The sequence below is a fragment of the Falco cherrug genome, chromosome 5 (genome assembly GCF_023634085.1).
Source record: "Falco cherrug isolate bFalChe1 chromosome 5, bFalChe1.pri, whole genome shotgun sequence".
Classification (NCBI taxonomy): Eukaryota; Metazoa; Chordata; class Aves; order Falconiformes; family Falconidae; genus Falco; species Falco cherrug.
The window spans coordinates 75542076-75563610 of record NC_073701.1 but is presented as its reverse complement, the minus strand read 5'-3'; the positions used below and the strand labels follow the sequence as shown (position 1 = coordinate 75563610).

The window sequence follows — 21535 nt, the reverse complement described above, 5'->3', positions numbered from 1 at the left end:
GCATTCATAGCTGTCAAGAGCAAAATAACTTGCATGAGTAAAGGGTTTTCACACCAGTTCTTGTTTAATTAGTCCCATCTGAACCATTTATTTCCCTAAACACTAACTGAAATTACTCGTAATACAGATTAAACATTAAACAGACATTAGTCACACACATACACTGTAAGTTCATGATCTCTGGAATATTACTAGCTTTTTCAGAGACCACAGGTTTATATTGATAGCACAGGAGGGAAGCCTGGCAAAAAAACCTACTTGTCTAACCTGCTACAACAGTTCCTTTGGATTCCTGTATAGCACAATGCTCTGGGCACTTTCTTGGGAAATGGGTTTTGAATCTACCTTTCCTATATTCTAAGTGAACATCCCAGAACCTGGCATGGTGCTTTTAGTTATGTGGCAAAACTGTGTATCTCTCCCTTTCAGATCATGCTAGTTCTCCAGCAATGAGGTGAAGGACACCCCCAGCTTGCGTGTAAGATACTGACACCACTTTGGTTTTATTAAAAATGCATCAAAACTGAAGTGTTTGTAACAGATTAAATGTATGATTTTAATTTGTGAGTAAAATTTTAAAATTTTTCATTTGATTAATAGGATCCTAGATTTTTTTTTCTATCAGTCTAAAATCAAGTATTTCCAGAGCATTTTTCTCCTGCATGGCTCCTACTGTCAAACTGAGTAAAGCTATACCAGCCTTTTTTGAAGGGCTTTAGAAATATAATTGAATTCCTAAATGCTTGTTATTTGGGAAGCCCCATTCCCCCCACAGTGGTGTTTGTTCAGTTTGCAGTGAACTCTGCTATCTGCTGTAGGACTTGGACTGGAAATACTATTCTGTATCTGTAAAATCCTTAATAATTGTCCTTGCTTCACATCTTATGAATTGCCTGGAAATGTTTAAATGCATATCAAATGTGTTGTAATTTATATATTGTAATTTATGACTGTTGTGCTGCATTGAAAGCCTAAAATATCATTAGAACTTAATAACTTTAAGAAGGGCAGAAATTTCTAGTGATGCTGAATGTCAAAGAAAAGAAAGTTCGGATAGTAATGTGAGATGTCTGAGCTTTTCAAACATCTTTTTCCTGAGACACTAATTCCTTGATCCATTATATACCTTCATTTACTGATAGTTACTTCCTCCCTTGGATGAGATTTCTATAATCCTGAGGTGCTCTGTTATCCTCCTGATTTTGTTATTAGTCTGATGTTCTGCTGCTAGGCTATCAGCAATCTGTTTGGAGCCTGGAAGTTCCACTTCTCCGTCAGGTATCTGTATGCTTCTACCTGGGGAAGCTTTGTAATTGAGGACTGGTCATCTTGTTCTGTCACGGAATGTCCATTCCCAACAATTTGTCATCTTTCTTCTTCCGTCAGGAACTCAAAGTAGTATGCTACAGCCTTTTTTTGTGTGTTTTGTGCCTCTTATTTTCCTTGGGATAAATGAAGCAAACTCTCAAAAATGAGTTTTTCACAAGTCTTTGCCCTTTGAAAGGGCACTGAGCAATCTTAAACTGTAAGATGCTGATTCAGCATAACTAATGGCAGAAATATTGGATCAGATCAAAACAGAGAACTGCAGTTTGTAAACAAAGTTTCTTTCCAGATGGGGCTTTTCTCGATCCCTAGAGTATTCTGTATTATACTTCAAGCTTTAAAGTAGATAAGCAATCACGACATGCAAAAGCCAATCTTTTTCAACTGTGAAAAAGATCTAACTGAATAACAGCTGATAGTCACAAGTGAGAATTTTCTACCAAGGTCTTTTGTTTGGTTAAAGGGCATTTTCTTGTAGCTTTTCATCTCGTTTAGTCTTCATCTTCATTTTAGGAATCTATTTTTCCTTCTGTGGGTTGAAGAGATATCTTTAATCTCACAGACATACCTTCCTAAAGATAAAGGAAAAAACTGAGAGCTCGTGATATTCTGAAATTCTACTGAAGACTTTAATTCTGTTTCCAGAACTACCCAGTGGTTGCAAGGTTAAAGTAGTAATATATTTTGGTTTGGCAGACTTGTCTGAGGACTGTTTACACAAAGTTTATCAAAAGCAGCATGAGCCATTTCCCATGATTTTTTAGAGCAAGGGTTTTTTTCCTGGCAGATAATGGCATGTAGGTCAAATAGAAAACAACGAAGTTAAAAGTCTGTAGGCAGATATTAATTTACCTAGTGACTATGGCAATTTAAAACATGACAGCTTGCCATCTGTTTGATTTCTGCTTTGTCCTGGGAGTTAACATCTACTGCAGAAGAGTTGTTGCAAAACATCCAGATTTGTGTAAGCAGTTCAAATGATTGATATGAACAAACCTGAAGCACATCTGGGTTCATTTGTACAAATAATTTTGGAGGCGAGGTAGGATGTATCAAAATTCAACAGCTGCAGTAATATTTTTGTTGTTGTTGTTGACTTCAGTGATTCTGTGATACATTTGGTTGAGACAAAAGGTAATTAGATTAATTTTCAGTTTTTCCCACAATGTGGAATATATACCTAAAATTCATACCAGAAACAAATTCTAATTTAGGAGTGTTTTTGATTAATTCAATTGATTTCTTTTTTAATTAAGTAGTCTTTCTTCATGCAAGCAGTCTTTATGTTGTCCACTGGATTGTGTGACTGTCTGTTCAACTTCCTCACGCATCGATGAGAACACGTCAGGACACAGAAAGGCAGGCAGTCCTATTCCATTTGATTTTAATTGTTAATACTCTTATTGAGATACAGATTACATAGGAAATTTACACGGTTACTAGTCCTATCTGTTTAATTTGGTCTTTGTTTTATTTATGAATTATGGCAACACGTAGAAATGCAACACTGGCATAGAATGTAAATAGTAGATAACGTATTTATATAAGCAATTGTAAATGTAATACATATTACAAAACTCATGATTAAAGAATGTCACTCTTTCTGTTAAGGTGAGGACTATATTTGTAAAGAAATAGATCCTTTAAAGTAAATTCCAATTTATTCTGTTTCTCCAATGACACCTGAAGATCTGCCTGCCCAAAATCTAGAATTTACTGCTGAATATTTCCTTTATCTGTAGCCACGGAAGGCGATGTAGTTGGCTAAGTGTATGGAGAAAAGAACCCGGCATACCCTCTTAAGAATGGTGACAAAACAAATACAAAAGCCTCTCCAACTCCAATAAAACCAGTCTTAGGTGGTCTAAGACTGTACCGATTACTCAGTATCCTCCTCCTGAGAGTCACAGCCACACAGGAGGCAGCAGGAAAGCTGTCTCCTTTCCTGGAATGCCTATCTTACTAGTCTCTTATCCCCCCTCTTCTACTGAGCCATGCAAGACACAATTGGCCAGATGCAGTATTTCCTCACCCACTGTATCATCTTGATGGTGGCTGATTTTGGTATTTTCCATGTAGGGATTGCTTTTTCCCATGAACTGGGGACAAAACTACTGTTATGAACCATGCCTTGGGAAAGAATTCATGATATTATTTTTCCTAGTTGTTATTTGTTAGTTTTAGAAGGTTTTTCAGCCGTTTATTTTTCATTAAAGGATGCCTGGCTGATCCATCTGTAATTAGAAAAGTTAAGTTGTAGAAACTCTGTGTAAGGCAATACAGTGCTATATCTACTGTAAGTAGGTTTATTAATGTTTTTCATGTATACCTTTACCCCTACTCCGTTTTGTCTTGTTTATGTAGCATCATCTGAATATAGCCTTTTTAATGTGAAATACTCTGTAGTAATTCAGTATAAATGGTATGTCCATTTCAAAATAAAGTGAGTGCATATTAATAATTTCTCAGGCTCATTGTGCCCTCACTCTGTGAAAGAATGATACGCTACATTTAAAAAGTGCATGCTATCTTACTACTCATTACATTTATGGTTTTCGTGGAACAGGAAATAGGGCAAAATAATTTGTGAAGCACTCTGTGAAAAACAAAAAAAAAATCATTTTCTTAAATTATTTAAATTGTTTTAGCTTCCAAATAGAAATTACTTAGGTGATTTTTTTCCCTTGTAAAATAGTACTTTTAAGGGGAAACCGTTTTATATATAGATTTGATTTTATACAAATGTATTTGTTACTTTGTTATAATCTTGCTCATCGTGAACATCAGGATAGAAATGCCTGACTGCATTCATACAACCAATGGCCTCATGACTTCAGATATTGTTGTTTATCACCTAAATGAAAAGTTGAGAAAACTCAGCGACAAATCTTTTTGTACTTGAAAGACTAATAAATAGGCTTTACTGGGGACTTCCCTTACTTATCCTAAAAAAATCTACTGCCTGTCAGCATGTGTGTAGTTACAGATGGGATGGATTACACCTTATTTTTTAACTCTAATGACAGGATTAATTTAGAAATCATACTGCAATTTTCTTTACCTTCTACCATCATAACCTTTCTCTGCAATAATGACTTAAGGCATATAATTCCCTAAATATCTGCAGTATAGCTGTTCCTGTCTGTACGTAACATGTTTCTCAACGTACAAAATGGAATGCAAAATTGCACTGAAATACTGATACATACAATTTATGGTGGAACTAAATATCTACAGTCTTAAATTAGTGATCTTTATCTTCTTGTCTTAAAATACTTTGAAATATGTGCTGAAGCCTGAGATATTGTTGAGTAGAGAAATTCTAGTTAATTTTAGAAGTGTTAGTCTTCTATAAATCTATGAATATTTGCAGCGTGTTGAAGAATAAGTGATGTAGATGATAGAATAAGAAGTGTAGTAATCATATTTACTAGGCATGTATAAATTGTGATGCAACGCTTCATATTAAAAACAGAGTTTAGGTCATCCAAATATCTGATGCTTAGTTGGAGCAAGTTAGTCAGTTTTGGCTCCCTATGTTTTTCAAAGGCAAGTAAGAGCCTCACTGAGGCTGTTTCTTGTTTCATATAACTGCTGGAAAGCAATCTGAAATAATTTAATGAGTTAAAAAATATTATTAAAAAGAATCAGAATCTTATATACACTGGCTTCATTATTGTCCTTTAGTCTGGCATCTCTTCTTATCTTCTTTATGCTTCCTAACATCTAAAGGGAATACATTTCACTCTTCAGCTGCATGGTTTGGAAAAAATATGTGAGATAAAGTAAGGTAGTCAATGGTTAGACTCAGTATACTTCAGGGCAAGTCATTATCTTCTTTTGGGTAAAAAGTAAAGAGAGCTGTTGATAAATCGGCAGAATAAAGAGACTACCTTCTAACTGATGCAATAGTTATTCAGCCACTGCATCCTTACTCAATCATGGCATTTTCGTAGTTTGACAGGGCAGGGCCCTGAGGTAACCTGGTCTAAATTTGAAGCTGTCCCTGCTTTGAGCAGGAGGTTGGACTAAATGGCATCCAGAGGTTCTTTCCAGCCTTAATTTTTCTGACTCAACTCCATTTGTGTATTATATGGAGTTTATTTTTTGCTTTACTATATGTTGTAATAAAAACTGTATAAACAAAGCATTCTGGAAAATGAAGTGCATCCTTCAAGCCCTGTAGCAAAAGTGGTGAAGATGGTAAAAACTGTCCTAGGTATTGTTCAGGGAATCAGATGATTTTGTCACAGAAGTCCTTAAAACCATTAAATTCTCTGGCATGGGGACCTGCAGTTTTTAGAGCAGGTTTATTGTTTGGGGTTTTTTTTAAGATAAACCTGTTGCCACAGAGGTTAAAAATACTACCTCTATAGACTTTTAATTGTTTTTCCTTCATTTTTGCATGCCCCATCTTGAAGTTGCCAGGGCATAATCTTCAGAAGTAATGAGAAGTCATAGAAATTCTCAGAAATTAAGAACAATATGAACTATTATATTTGGCCATTTAAGAAGCCAAGTAGTATGCTACTTTTTAGTTAGCTAACTTTTTTCTTCATTTTATTGTTAGCGTACCTCTATCAGTTCTAGTTGACGGCAGCAGTGATGCTAAGGACCTGGAGCAGATGCTCCTTGTTTTCCACTTCTGTGTAGACAGTTCTGCACTGTTCTGGCACAAGTGCTAGCTCAGTACTGAACTTGCTCTGAGCAATGGCCTGACCTTAAGTCAAGTCTTCAGTTCCCTTAGTGCATTATCGTGGGTCCAAGCTTTTGTCTAAGTAATTTGGAGATACCAGACACAGGCAAACCAAACACCAGCAGATATCCCCAGCTCACCTCATCTAAAGGATGCACTAGATTCTGTGGAGACTGATAGCCAGCAATATGGCTAGAAATGCAACAGTCATAGCATGTTTGTACCTGTTGCTCACCTGCAATGTAGAAATAACCTCTGAAAAGGCAATGGGAGATGGTGTTGCCTTCTCCCCAGACTAAGAAACACCTGAGCTATGTAGTAAGTGTCCAAACACTGAGGACTCAACAAGGATTTTGACAGAGGATAGAAAGCTTTCTATTCAAGGAGGAAAACTTACCCTTTTTCTTACCTGAATGTTTAAATATTATCCAAAAAGGGTAAAAAAGCTCTTCAAAAAAGACAGTACAGAGAGGAAATTCCAAACCTCACATAGCAAACTGGCCAGAAGAGCCATTTGCCAAGTGGCTAATACTGTACTGAAATCCTGAGTGCATACAAACTATAAAATATATTTATTCCTTGATATTTTTCTGTTGTTGCAAAAGAGTTGTTGGATGAGACCTTTCAGATGTTTGAAATAAACAAAATTAATGTAAAATGATGGATATTCTATGTGTTAAAATAACATTAAGTGTAGTCACAGTGTCTTGTTTTAATTGCAAAACCTACAGCTTAGAAGGAAGAGATGGAAAGTGTTATTATTTCATTTGAGCTTAGAATACATTTTAGTTATTTTGCAGTGTCTGCAAAGATAATTAGAAACATGTGTTAGCTCCATCATTTCTCTGAAGTGCAGAGGTTCTAGGGACTGTTGAAATTAAGTGTTTCCTAGGAAGCCTTCAAGTGTTTCACTTTCGTAAGAATTATGAGTAATTTTATGTTAATCAGTACTTTCATAGTGGTGGCTATATTTATCTTCGGTGCTGTTCTTGATGCTTTTTATCAAAAGAGCGCAAGGAATTAGACCAGCATTCAAATTGTATCATCTTTTTAAGTTTAAAATTTGGCTTGGTTTTATCCAGGTTTGGATACTCCCAAAAGAAGCTTGAAGAGCCTTAAAATCAAAAACAGGGAATGTCAAAGTTTTTAGATTTCTTATTTATATCACATTTGAGTTAACAAAAAACTTGTTTTGAAATTCCAGATGAGTTCCTTGGTCTATTGCTTTGAGTTCACTATCAGAAAGGATTGAGTAAGATCTGTTAAAATGGCGAATGCAAAAGCCTGCTGCACTGAATGTAGGAGTGAAGAGGTGCTGATGTAGTTAAGGCCAGGTTTCACTAGTTTTGCTCACATGGAAGAGTACCTCATTTATCAGGTGGGTCCTCTCCCTTCCGTAGTTTTAATTCCCATTCATATTCTGACATCTTCTATTTATTACCAACATCTCATCTATATCTGCCTTCTGGTCTGGGAGAAATTACTGTGGTCCTACATCCAGGGGATAGTGCACCTGAAATTGAGCTGGAAGGCTATAAAAAAATATCTCCCTCAGATTGTGTGTAACCTCTGATTGTGCTTACTTTTTCTTGGAATTTTCTTCAAAAGATTTTGAGGAGAGTTCTTATGGGGAGCTGTTGGTAGCAAGCAAATATGAACTTATTAATGCTATGGGTGTAGAGAAAGTTATGCAGGTGTAAAGAACATCTATTTGAGAGGAAATATTTTCTGTTTTTTTCTCATGGGTTCCTGTATTTAAAACGTTTCTGCCCAGAGCCAGAAAGTCCATCTTTTCTTGCTAGAAAAATATGAAGGATATGCCCTTCCCTTTTCAGCAAAATATTCTTCCACAGTCTTTATCATAGGAGAGAATTATCCAGTACCTTATTTCATGGGAGTTTTCACTGATTAAAGGAAACAAATTTGTTTTAGAATTTGGGTTTGGTTTGGTTTTGTTATGTTTAGTTTTTCTGGTAGAAAAGCCAAACTTCAAATAGTGAAGTAACATGAAAAAATGTAACAAAGTTAGAAAATTACACTCATGTTAATCTGTTAAAGATGAGTGTGAAGTAAAAGAAAGGGTAACTTAATAGGGTAACATAAACATAACAGACATTTTAAATCAAAAGGGAAAGATACAACTAAATCCAGTAATGAGATACATACTTCCATACTGTTTATGTGGTTACATTTATGGGAGTATGGGGAAAATGAAAGGAGAAAGTTGCCAGGCAATCATTCGTTAGCAGCCAAATCTTCATCCAACTTTCCAATAATTCTCCATTTAGATAAGGAAAATTTACTTCAGTTTATCCAGATGATCTATCAATTTGGAGTGTGTTTAAAAATGTTCAGGGTCTCAGTTCATTCTCATGTATAATGAGAAAGAAAAGCAGAGAAAAGCAAAACACGGTTAAGTACAACTGACATGGAAAGGGATTGGAAGACTCAACAGTTTAAGAATATTTACCCGACTATATTCCAAACTCCAGATTTGAGAACACCAGTATAACAAAATTATCTCAGTTCTTTCCAGGGCATTATGGTTAACAGAGGACTGAGAAAAGACATCCTCAGTTGCTATTCACAAGCTCTTTTTTTCCCCTTACTACTTCATCTTCTCACTCGCTCTTTATCTTTTCAGTGTAGCAACAGAATTTGTTGAACTAAGAACTACCGTTTTACTTACCTCAGCAACGTGAGAGCCTCAAAGCTATGAAGTGAACTATGACTGTGTCTTGAGGGGAAGGGGGAGGAGTGAAATGAAACTTCTTTTTTAAACTTGGGACATTAGTCTCATACACAGCTTTTTTTTTTTTTTTTTTTTGCAGAATTGTGGCTAATACAGATCCAACTGACCAGAAAAAAATTATCATATAAATGCATTTAGAAATGTTATGTTTGTATATGTGTATGTATGTTTATATATAGATGCTGTTGACTATTTTGTCATTGTTTTCTTTGAGTGTTCTTGAATGATGACTTTTTTTGAACTAACTTGCAAGCTTACTTCCCTAAAGTTGAAATCTGGAAGCTCTAATATTTGTTACAGTCACTTCTGCCAAAGTGTAGTGTTTTTTGAGTTAACCCAGAACTTATTCAAACATATGTTGTTTAAACTAAAGCATTTTTACAAATAATAAGAGTTAGGAATATTTTCTATTTTTTACACTGAATTTCTGTGTTGCTTCTATTAGGAATTAATCAAATTAATCAGTGTAGTCTTTTGTTACATGTGCAAGATGGGCCATTTTGAGATTTTCTTTCTTTATTTTTTTTCATAATCTTTCCAAGACCCTTGGCATTAGATTTCACAGGAATCTGGGGACTTCAATACTGACCTTTATACAAGACATTAATGCTCTCTGGCAAGCATTTCTTTTCTGAAAGTCTGATGTGTTAGATACCTTGTACAAGATATCTCCTTCTATACAGCCTTCTGTCATGTAAAATGCCTGCAAAACCAAATTTATTCTAGATCAGGTGAAAAGCATCAGGGAAGTGAGTATTCACTTAATCCATTTCAAGTAGATTTTTTAAATTCACTTGTATCGTGCTGCATTTTAAAACATGGTTCTGCTAACTACTGTATATGCCTTTTATAATGGAAATTCTGAACATGGGATAAATTTTATTTAATAGCTGGTAGATGTAATAGGCAAAAACATTTTTACAAAGTTAAGATAATGCGATTGTTGCCCTTAGATTACAGTTTTCCAAATGCTATTTTGATGGCTAAAGAGAGACTTAGTAACTAACATTGTTCTCCATTGTTCTCAGCCGTAAGCTATTTGTCCTTGTAGACAAAAATATATCAAAGTTATGTAAGGAGATGATCTGGAATGGAACATCAGAGGCAGAAACATATCTCCACAGACAGGGAATTGGCAAGGTTTGTGATTACAAGCCAAGAAGGCCAAATGTGCGTGTTTCTGTGCAATGGAATGAAGTGTGAAATACTCTGAGGAGAAACTATACAGGAAAAATTGTTTTAATAGTTACTGTAATTTGCCGTTGAGATAGAGGATGTCTATGGCCACAAGAGGCAGTTTGCTTCAGGAATCTGAATAGCCTGTTCAGAAGATGGAAGGACAATCAATTTCTTGGCTCTAGTTCCATTCTAGATATTAGTAAGAACCAAAGTCATCCCAGCTGAAAAACTATTTACTTCTCAGCCCACCTGAAGGCAAACACGTCAGACTCTATCCTTTATACTGTCCACTGAGTAGTGGCTCTATTAAGAATTTGACCATTACTCATTTTCAGTATCTTTTGCAAAAAGCTGTTACTCATTTTCTGCTGACTGTGCACAGCCATACTTCCAGGTCCAAGTGGGTACCTACTGTCATTCCAGTCCTCTCTCTTATTTTTGTTATCAATAGGCAATGTATTCAGGGACTGGGAGTTTCCTATTCATCAGCATGATAGAAATGTGTAAGGAAAATAATTACTAGCCCCATTCTGGGCGTTCAGTGAATTTCTAGGAGCATCCACTGATTAAGCTAAAATAGCTTCTGAGGTTAACTTCATTTACACGTCACTTGCTATCACCTGTGTGGGAAAGGCAGCGTTGAAAGCAGTATGTGTCTGTATATCAGGGGCATCATCCCTCAGCTGGTTTTATCACTGTGAATAACACAATTTTTCTACACCAAGCTCATGCTTTTCCTTCCTCCTTCCATATTTCTTCCTTTCACGTGGTTGCCTCTTTCCCTTCTGCCTTCCCAAGCATTTTGGAGAAAACAGCGTGCTGGGCTTTAAATAACAAATCCTGGGATCAGGGTAGCCCAGTAATGACTCTGATGGCTCTCTGAATAAAGCTGTGGTAATGGGAACTATCCGGTGATGATACTTGTCACAGAATTCTCACTCCCTTTGACATGCTGGTATGCTATCCATACACTCTGTCTTAAGTAGTCCTCAAAGGTATGTGTCTTCACATTGTGTAGGACCAGCCTTATTGGAACAGAGCTTTTAGCTTTGAACCAAACTGAGAAATTAAGTATAAAAGGTGTAAAAAGCTTATGGATATAAAGGAGAAGAAATAACCTCAGGGACAAGTAAGTTTATTTCTGCAGAAATGCTGTCAAACATGGCATAGGTCTTCAGTGGGAAGCTAAGTGGTAAGAAAAACTGGAAGTCACAGATATAGATCAGAGGAGCATGGAGAAAGGACGGTAGTGAGGTACCACCCAAATAGCACAACTATACCTACATATGATGCTAAGAAATAAATGGGTTGAGATATGGCAATATTTTCTTTCTCACAGAAGAACTAGTTAGTATTGTGAACTTCAGTGAACAGTATCTTCAGAACATACAGGATGCCAAAATAAATATTTGAGATCTGCTTATCTTTAATCTCATGCAAACAAATGGAAGACAAATCTTTCCTTTTCTCAGGGCCTTAGATAACAAAAATTGTCTTTACTACCATGAAATATTTTGCAGTAGATATTAAAAAAAATACATAAACAGTTACAAACAAAATGTGTACTTCCTTTCACATATTAACTTGGGTTCTGATTCTTGACTGTAGGACTCATTCTGGATAGTTTCTCCTGGATATTCAAGAAAATGGCATCTGCAGAACAGCCCACATAGGAATCTCTTAAATGGCCAGTAGTTCAGCTTAAAAAAACGCCTTTCCGTGGAAGCCTTGTCAAATATAAGGGTTGCATATGACACTGATAGTACCTGCACAACCAATTTCTTGGCAGGTTCCCATACAAGTTGCAGATTTGGCTGGCTGCTCCAAAAGGCTAGCTATAGACTTTCATAGTCAGATCACCTTACATTTTAAACTTAGGTTTAACCTGATTCTCCTTACCTGTAACCAAAGAAGGTGAAGAAAAGGCTTTCTAAAGAAATATCACACAGCAATAACGTGGCCAGCAGGACCAGGGCAGTGACCGTCCCCCTGCACTGGGCACTGGTGAGGCCGCACCTCGAACACGGGGTTCAGCTTTGGGCCCCTCACTTCAGGAGGGACGTTGAGGGGCTGGAGCGTGTCCCGAGAGGGGCAACGCAGCTGGTGAAGGGTCTGGGGCACAAGTCTGGTGAGGAGCAGCTGGGGGACCTGGGGCTGTTCAGCCTGGAGAGGAGGGGGCTCAGGGGGGACCTTACTGCTCTCTGCAGCTCCCTGACAGGAGGCTGTAGGCAGGTGGGGGTCGGTCTCTTCTCCCAGATAATCGACAGGACAAGAGGAAATGGCTCAAGTTGCTCCATGGGGGGTTTAGATTGGATGTTAAGAAAAATTTCTTCCCTGAAAGGGTGCTGAAGCATTGGAACAGGCTGCCCAGAAAAGCAGTTGTGTCACCATCCCTGGAGGTATTTAAAAGATGTGGTATAGATGTGGTGCTTAGGGACATGGTTTTAGTGGTGGACTTGGCAGTGCTGGATTAACAGTTGGACCTGATGATCTTAGAGATCTTTTGCAACTTAATTAAGTCTATGATCACAGGAGATACTGTCACATTGCTGCCGTGATATTTCCCAGTGGCAAAATCAGGGTCCTAGTCCGGTTTCCTATTTATATTAAGAAAGACTGGCTCATTGGCCGAAATTACTCCCCTCAAGACACTGAGGAATCACCTAAGAGATGGGTGCACTGCATCGCACACGTGCAGGTTTCGTAGTACTGAGTGTGTGGAGTGGTTTGATGTTGCTGTTCGCCAAAGGCCTGCCCAGGCCTATAAAGCAATGCATTCTGTGGCCTGGGGGTGACCCAGCTGGAGCCCAGCTCTTCTTTCCTACAACCATAGTGCCTGTGGAGACACTTCAGGCCTCAGTTTCACCTGTGCAGGCCAGCTGGTGTATACCAAAATGGAACCAGTTAAGCGTTGTAGAAAACAGGTGATTTAGAGCCTGAGTTCAAAGTCAAGACAGAAGTATCAAGAAATACTAATACAGGCAGAAAATCAGAAAATAAATTGTGGTGCAGGTAGCACTGTATTTGTGACAGACACATTGTTTGTAACCTTATATTTATGCCTTGAATTATCATGAAATAAGCATTTTTCATCTGTGTATTTGATTTCGCTGTGTATTTGATTTGGTATGTTACCGAAGACTGTATAAACTAAAAGGCTGCCAGTTGTAGTTATAAAAAGTTGCAACAGAATGAAAATATCAGTGCTTAGGAGATTTCATAACTGTCTGTTTCCCTTCCATAGCTATTTTCTGCTGGAAAAATCACTGGCACCAGAGTAGCTGAGCTGAAGGGAAAGTACACCCTGCTGCATAAGACTGTGATAAGGTATAATATTCCTTTTTCAGATATTAAGTAGCCAAAACATTACATATTTAAAGTAATTTTCTGCTCATGGTGATGCCTGATTATCATTCAAGGCTTTCTTACAGCGTTCATTAAAAGGAAGCAAAAAGACAAGGTTGAAAAATAATATTATTTAATAGGAACTTTCAAGGTAATTTGGGATATTTAAATACTTGTTTGAACAACATCTTTGGTTTTAATATAAACATAATAATGGCAATGGAGGGAAGCACAAACTGCAACAGACAATATACAAGTTTAAAATAAATATGTATTTGAAGATCGTGTAGCTAGAATTGTAATATATGGAAAGACTCTGACCTGCTGAGCTAATATCATAGAGAGCAACTGAAGAAGCTAAAGGCTCATTTCTAAGAAGGACAGTTACTCTGACCCATCTAAAATTTTACCCTCTGATAATACTGACAGTCACATTATACAGGACTGCTAATAAATTTAGAAGGTTAGAACCCTAAGCTTCAAAGTATAAATGAAACTCAGAAGTTAGCATTATTATATCTGTTACATTTCTGTAATAGGTACCATAATATCCACCAAGAGCAGTCCTATTGCAAATATTGCAATACTACATTAGTATTTGTGACTAGTCATTTTGACATTACTTATGGTATATCCATAATTGTCAGTAATTGTCAGTAAGATCAGCATTATTCTATCTGTTATATTTCTGTAATAGGTACCATAATATCCACCATATTAGCAATATTTTAGCCTGGTTTTCCTGGAAGTCGACATCAAAATCCGTATGGCAATTCTGCTTGTAAGACAACCATGGCTATTCTGTCATTGAAGCTAAAGCGTAAGGATTCTAAAACTAATTCAAGTCATACCTGCTTACTTGGGTTATGCTGGGAGTTGGTGTGCCTCCTGACACTATGAATAGCGACGAGTGCTAAATAATATAAAGTAATTTAAAAAGGGGTTCACAAAATCCTGAACATAGTTTTTCTTGAGGTTAGCTGAGTCTTCTAGTTTTGTCTTAATAAAATAGAGAGAATATGGCTCTGACTCTGTAAGAAGTCATCTGACTTTATTCATACTACTGCATAGCAAATATTTTTGGGAAGTAAAATTAAAACCAGCCCTCCTATACCACTTCAACTCCCTAGAAAATTCAAGAAGCATTTTCTCAGTGCTCAGAACTAAACATACTATGTGCATTTTGGATTAGTTGATTGAGAAGGTTTCTACCACGTCGGTGTTAACTAAGCTTAAGTAGAAATCCAGTAGCTGCTGAACTTGATTGACTTTTAGCCAGTGTTAGATTGAAATCAGTCTTTGATTGGAAAAAATACAAGCATATTACTATATATTTTATTTTATATATTAATTCATTTGTTTAGAACATTATTTTACATAAGGACGATAAGTGGAATATGGCCTGAGTGAAAACAGGACTCAGCTGTCTTTTCTGTCACACATAAAACTGCTGTAAACACCATGCACCAAAAGCATGAAAATGTTAGATGGTAGATTACATCTCTCATTCTTTCCATGGTTCTCACAGGCATATGAAATTACCGTATTTCTTTAAGAAAGTCAATTGGTGAGAATCATGTCACATTCTTTACTTAGATGTAATCATGCATCAAAGCAAAATGCCAGTGCATGAATAAGTACTAATTCCTGCTTATAAATTTCTCTTACTGCTGAAAGAAAGCAAGGGAAATCGATTACCAAAAATTGATTGTGATCTCCAGTACATTTTAAGGACTTTTCAGACATGAAATGTGGAATTCACTTGTCCATATGTTAACATCAGTAGACATGCACATTGAACTAGGTATCTAGAGTCCCTTAATGGTCAATAGAAAGAAGCAGAGACCACACGCTTCCTTCTTCTATGGACATCTGCAAGTGTCTGGTTTTCTCCACTGGATATAAAGAGAATCCTGATGTTAGGTTCAGTATGTGTGTATATCTTTCTCCTACAATGAACCCTTCACAGAATCAATACCATGATTTAATTTTTAGTTCTTCACCCTTAAACATGCGGTACAGTTCTGTGAATCAAGAACTTATTTTTTTCACATATTACAGTTGCATTTGATCTCCTTCCTAATTTAATCCCCATCTGTCCCAGTGCTGTTACAATGTCATGTGGAAACTGGATGAGGCCTTCAATGACACTGGATGAGGCCTTCAAGCTGTGTGTGTTCCTCTTTCCTTTAGTTGTGTACAAAAATCTCAAGGAGAGAGTCTTACACATCTTAAGCAGCTGGATCCCTGTGACAACTATGTCACTGATACACTACCAATTCCTCTGATACACAATAGAAATTTGTCCAATGTGATGATTTGCAGCTAGTCTGTATGCAGATAAACTCCAGGGCTGTTGCTAGAGTACAGAGTTGTGTGTACAGTATGGTCCTTTGTTTAGTGGTAAATGGTACTTTACTTCCTGGTTTCAGTTTTGCGCAATTTGGCATTCTGAAAAGCTGAGAGATGTCACCTGGCAGATAACATCTTTGATAAACTTCTTCAAAGATGTTACGTGCTTTTGAATTTGTTTGCTGCGCAGCTGAAATTCTGGGAACAGGCTCTCAGCCCGTTCTGGTACTGTCTCATCCATCCACTTTGCAGTGAGACTGTGTAGATGCACCTGATGTGCCTGAGTTCTTATTTAAGTTCTGAAAACCCATTTAGCCACATAATCATGTGGCCCAATTGTAAATTTTTATTGTTATTATCTCAATTTAGGTATCTAATACGGATATTTTGATACACCATAAGAAAGTCAGGTGGTAACGATAGTTCATTGACAGTTTGGGAATCTTACTTTTGTAAGCCTCTGTTAAATTATTAATCACTTCACAAATTCAATGCTGCCATGTCAGACTTGGCAAGACTACTTTTGTACTCATGTGATTCTAGATGTCTGCATTGTATAGATGTCCAGTTATTTCTTCATTGTCTTCTATTAAATTTAAATACTCCCATGAAAAAATACTGTTAGTGTCTGTAGTGACCAAGATCTGGTCTAGCTTCATCACTCAATTCTTGTTTCTATTTTTATTTTTTATTATCTTGAAAAAAATAAATATTAAGAATTTTGTTTTTATGGAAGAACTTAGGTGTTTGTGTAATTTTATGTAAAGTTTATGTTTTATGTAAGAATTGTTATAGAATTATAGAATGGTTTGGGTTGGAAGGGACCTTGAAGATCATCCAGTTCCAACCCCCCTGCCATGTGCAGACTAGGTTGCTCAAAACTAGACCAGGTTGCTCAAAGCCCCATCCAGCCTGGCCTGGAACACTTCCAGGGATGGGGCACCCACAGCTTCTTGAGCAAGTTCTGTTCCAGTGACTCACCACCTTCGCAGTAAAGAATTACATTTTAAATTAATGTGTTATACTACAACCAATTATATTTTATCCTAAGACAGCATACATTCTGTTTGACTATAAGAAGATCTAAATTTTTTTGTACAAGATCTTATGTCAATAAGTCAATTTATTTTTCTGTTAAAAAGTTACTATGTAAATACATCACAGAATAACTTATTTGTTCGTGATAAAGGCACACTCTTGTTTCCTGTTGAAGTCTGTGGTTTTCTTATTTTCTAATTTAAAAAAGGAAGTGGGTATCTAAGTAGAAATGTTACACAAAACAAAAGTTCTTCTGCTGTATTATTTCAGGTCTGTTTGTGCAGTATAGTCAGTTGTATATTTTGTGGTTTTATAGTTACCATCTCAAGTCTGTTCTTCAGTATGATACATAATGGTGTTTTTGTTGCTAAGCCATAAATACAATCTTTGAGCTAAAATTTATGTACAGAGTTTTTCAATATGGGAGATTCTACATTCCTTTGTTTTAAAAAATATTAAATTGGATTATATTTTAATTAATAATAGATTTCTTTATTCTTCCACATAATTTCTGTCTAATTTCAGTATATCATTATATAAAAGTTTTAATGGGGTAAAATAGAGAAAGCATACACAATTATTTCTGTAGCATAAAGAACAGGTTTATATGTTGTGCATTGTATATGAATTTTTATACTGTAGTTCCCTTTAAGACATTTCCATAATAATAAATGTATTTCACTAGCTGCTTTTACTATTATTCAGCTATTGTCACGTAGGTTCCTAAGTATATTATGAATACCAGTCTCCTAATGCTGACAGAGTGTTACAGTTTGTTATTTCTTTGAAGCTAGACTTCAGTGATAAGTCAGATCAGATAATTGATCATGTCTATAAGCATTATAACAAGCTTCCACAGAAGTCCACAAATGTATTTGCAGCTTGTGTATCATTAAATGAGTTACTTCAGACACTGGTAACACTACAGTAATGGCAACATGCAATTCGGCTTTGGGTAGGTGTCCCAATATTTACTAAGGACTTGAAGGTGTCATATAGCCCAGACTGTGCCTTGTCCTGGTGAATACTTACCTGTTATTGGTCCCCACACTGATTCAGATCTAGACTTTAGTACTTAGGAAAAAACAAAATCCCTGTCTCTTCACTGTTTCTAGGAGGTGCTAGGCAAACAAATTAAGACTAACTAACTGTCTTTCATCTGGTTAAAATTAGATGAGATGAATCCCACTCCAATTCTAGGTATGCAGAAAAAAACCTTCACATCAGATTCCACTGCTCTCATGGCATCAGAGGATAATTCTGGTTTGAACAGACCTCAGAAGGTCTCTGGTCCAACCTGCTGTTCAAGGCAGGGTCAACTAGGAGGTCAGACCAGACTTTTAGGACTTAATCCCGTCTCATCTTGAAAACCTTGAATTAAATATTATAGGTAGGTAAAGAAGTATAAATACAAAGGTTATGCTTCTCATTGCCTAGTTCTAATTTCTTCTGTTTAATGTAGTTTACAGGAATCTGAGATCCAGCTGTTGCAGGAAGCCAGACGTCTCAGTGTAGTACTGGAACAACAACAACATGAACTGGAAAAAGCAGAACAGTTCCCTGAAGAATCCTCCAGTGAAGTTTCCCAAATAAGGCAACAACTTCTTAGTTGCCAAAATGAATACAGTGCTATTAAAGAAAGAGAGTGTGAAATTCCGTTCCAGATGGAATGGTAGGTGACAGTGGTCAAACACTGCTAATTTTATCATAGCTTATCTAGAAAGAATAACATAGAATATAATTCAATCTTCTCTCAGTCTTACATGAACACATTTCTTGATGGCTGTTGTTAAATAAGTTGCCACAAACTTTCCCTATTAACAGCAACATTTCAGTGATGAATGAAATTACCCTGGTGCAAGATTTGTAAATAATTTTAATTTTAGGGCATGCAATGGTGTCCTTTGAAATGCTGGTTAAAATTTACTGCATTTCATGATTAATGTTTAGGTAGGCAAAATCAACAAGAACACTTCCATTCTTGGGCACCTTTAATACAAATGATGGAAGCGTCTTAGAGACCTGGTGACTGAGATTTTATAGAAACAATGTCATAAATAAACCCAAGGCTATTTTTAACATCAGAATCACAATGTACCCAAGTGTTTCTATTCAGGTATTTAAAGGAGAAGTACTTGTGTATTCTCATGTTGGAAAAATGAGAAATTTGCCATGAAAGAAGTGAATACTTGACATTTCTGTAAAAGGAAAAAAGTCCAGAATAAGCTTGATATTGTATATATTTTAATTATCTGCATATGTGAGTGCATTGTACTTGAAGCTTTAATAGAAGTACAAAGAGTACTGTTGCATTTTTCAAAATACGTAGCTATGGAGATGAACTCATATTGTCTTTTTGTGGGGTGCTTGCTAATTTTACCCATCTTCAGTCCACCTGTAGTGTAGTTGATGTATATAAATACAAATAAATAATGTCAGCAGCTCAGTTATACTTAATAGTTAAAACTATTTTTCTGCAAGGAGAGCAGGGGCACTGTACAAACTGCACAGAGCAGATTTTTCTGGCAGTTCTTTCTTATTTTTTTTTAGGGCCAAGTGTTTGCTCTAATAGAGAAAGAAACTTGAGAATGAAGCAAATTGGGAGCAGGAGAAATAAAAAAACATGGAAAGCATCTGGAAAGTATTATTTGCTATGAGATAACTAAGCAACATGAAGTTTCCTGAAGTAATTATTAAATACAGAATTTATTGCAATTTCCAAGAAGTTTAGAAATGAGCTCTTCAAAATATCATGCTTTTTACCCATTTGTCCTCGTATTTTATGAACATTTTTCACTGATTTTGCATCACTTTTCCAAAAAATGATGGGATTTTATATGTTTAGGGGATATTTACTCATACTCTTATTTTCTACCTCTAGTTAGAAGAAGATTTCTGTCCTACACAAAATGCAGTTCAGGTATTGTTTCAAATACCCTTGCACATTTACTGCATTAATTTTATATCTGAATTGAATATCCTACCTTGCAGAATAAAAAATACACTTTTGGGGTTAGTCACACTGTGAAAAATGTTCTTTCACTTTAACAAGAAACTTCCTCTGTTTGCTCTTATGTACTGCACGAGATCAAAACCAGCTGTACAGTCTGACCGGAGGTCCATGTGGCACAGTATCTAACGGCGACAAAAAGTGCAGCCCCCAGCCATTTGTGATCCAGGGATTTAAGAAGCCAAATACACTCCTTTGTATTTAGGAATCCTCAGCTGACCCCTATTCCTTGAACTTTTCCTGTCTCCTCCTCAGCTATATAGACTTCTGGCATTGCAACACCCAAAGCAATGAGTTCCACAGATTAACTACACAAGAACTGGCACCTCCTTTCTTTTCTGAATCTGACTCCTACCAGCTTCATTTCATGCCCTGTAGTTTTTGTGTTGGATGAGACAGTGAACATCTGATTCTCTGTTAATTTGCGCTGCTGCAGGATGGTTTGACAGATCTCTTTCGCATCATCATCCCCCCACTCCAGCTTAATTTGTCAACTTTCTAAACTTAAGAGCAGCAGGTAATTTAGTTCATTGTTTGGAACCCTGCAATTGGGTCTTAAGTTTGTTGTGGGTTTGAAGTGAGGAGGATGTGCCTTGCTTATGTGTGGATTTGTTTATTGGGAAAGAAGGTAACTGCTTTCCAGAAATTAAAGGGATTTTAATATTGGGAGTAGTGTAAATGAACAGGACTGGCAGAATATGTGGGGATGGATGAGTGAATGTAGTGGGGAAATCAGAAATGAGCCATGAAGAAAAACAGATAATGGATGTGCATATATGTTTCTAACAAAGGGCTGGGTTTGGTGCCTCTGAAAGCTACTGAAAATGAATGTCCAGAATAGAGTTGTGAGTAGCAGCTGATTTAATAGTAACACTGGTGTAAAATGAAGATCTATATGCCTGATGATTGTATATGAATAAGAAAGCAGTATCTTCTGAAATACTTGTGTGCATGGGTGGTGTCACAGACAGAGAGGAAGCTGCATCAAAGATAGTACAAATTTGCTGTTAGGTGACTGCTTGGTTTACTTCATTTCTCAGGAGAATAGAAACTCGTGGTCCAGCCTCTCTTGGCCCTTGATCTCTCTGGAGCACAGTTTTCCTTGTTGTCCAACTGTGTTAATACAGTCCCAGCTGTGCTTGGCACTTACAAGTAAACTCATTGGGAATTATGACTAATGGCTGTTTACTCTGAAAACAAACATATCGCTTATTTACCTTCTTATGTATGGCAGGTGGGGTACATGGAGCAGAATAGCTTTGGATGGGAATATCTGTGTCTCTTATCTATTGCTTTGTCCTTTTCTTAGAAGTCTTGGATCTTGTCTACTCGGAAATACTGCTGAGCTGGAAGCAAGAGAGAGTTTCTGAGGTCTTCGGCTTCCCTGTTACTGTAAGCCTTTCTTTGAAGCATCTCTAGTCTCTGCTGCCTTTACTTCCTGCCTCAGTTCACTTTCTCTGATAGGTAAGGGCATTTAGCACCCTTTTTGCACTCGGATTCAAATCTGACAATAGTATTTTTTTTCTCTTGAGCTTATAGATATACCATAACATTAGCAAAGTATGTTTTTGTCTTGAGATCCTAATATTCAATATTTTCCATATTTCTTTTCCTATTTGCTTGCCTCTGTAAACAAGTTTTTGTCCAGATCAGATACGTTTTTCAACAGCTGAAGGTGATATTTTATCTTCTCTTTTAATTCTGTAATGTTCCAATGAGTAGTCAACATGCCAAGAGTAAATTTAAATTGCTTTCAGCACTGTGGTATCAGCAGGTTTTCAGAAATTTTGTGACTTTTTTCATGAACAGATATGTGAGGTATTCAGAAGCAGTTCCG

General features: G+C 36.6%; 1 protein-coding gene and 1 long non-coding RNA gene across 2 annotated transcripts in view; one reads left to right on the top strand and one right to left on the bottom strand.

Annotated features, from left to right (window-relative positions):
• The window catches only part of CCDC146 (coiled-coil domain containing 146), a 74389-nt gene that overhangs the window by 25767 nt on the left and 27087 nt on the right, over window positions 1-21535 (top strand). The window contains 2 exon segments of the mRNA XM_055712890.1: window positions 13198-13280; window positions 18151-18360. Coding sequence (XP_055568865.1) covers window positions 13198-13280; window positions 18151-18360 — 293 coding nt within the window.
• Window positions 13415-21535, bottom strand: part of LOC129736287 (uncharacterized) — a 34752-nt gene continuing 26631 nt past the window's right edge. Inside the window, exon 3 of the long non-coding RNA XR_008732656.1 lies at window positions 13415-18317. This is a non-coding gene — a long non-coding RNA (uncharacterized LOC129736287). The remainder of the gene's footprint in view (window positions 18318-21535) is intronic.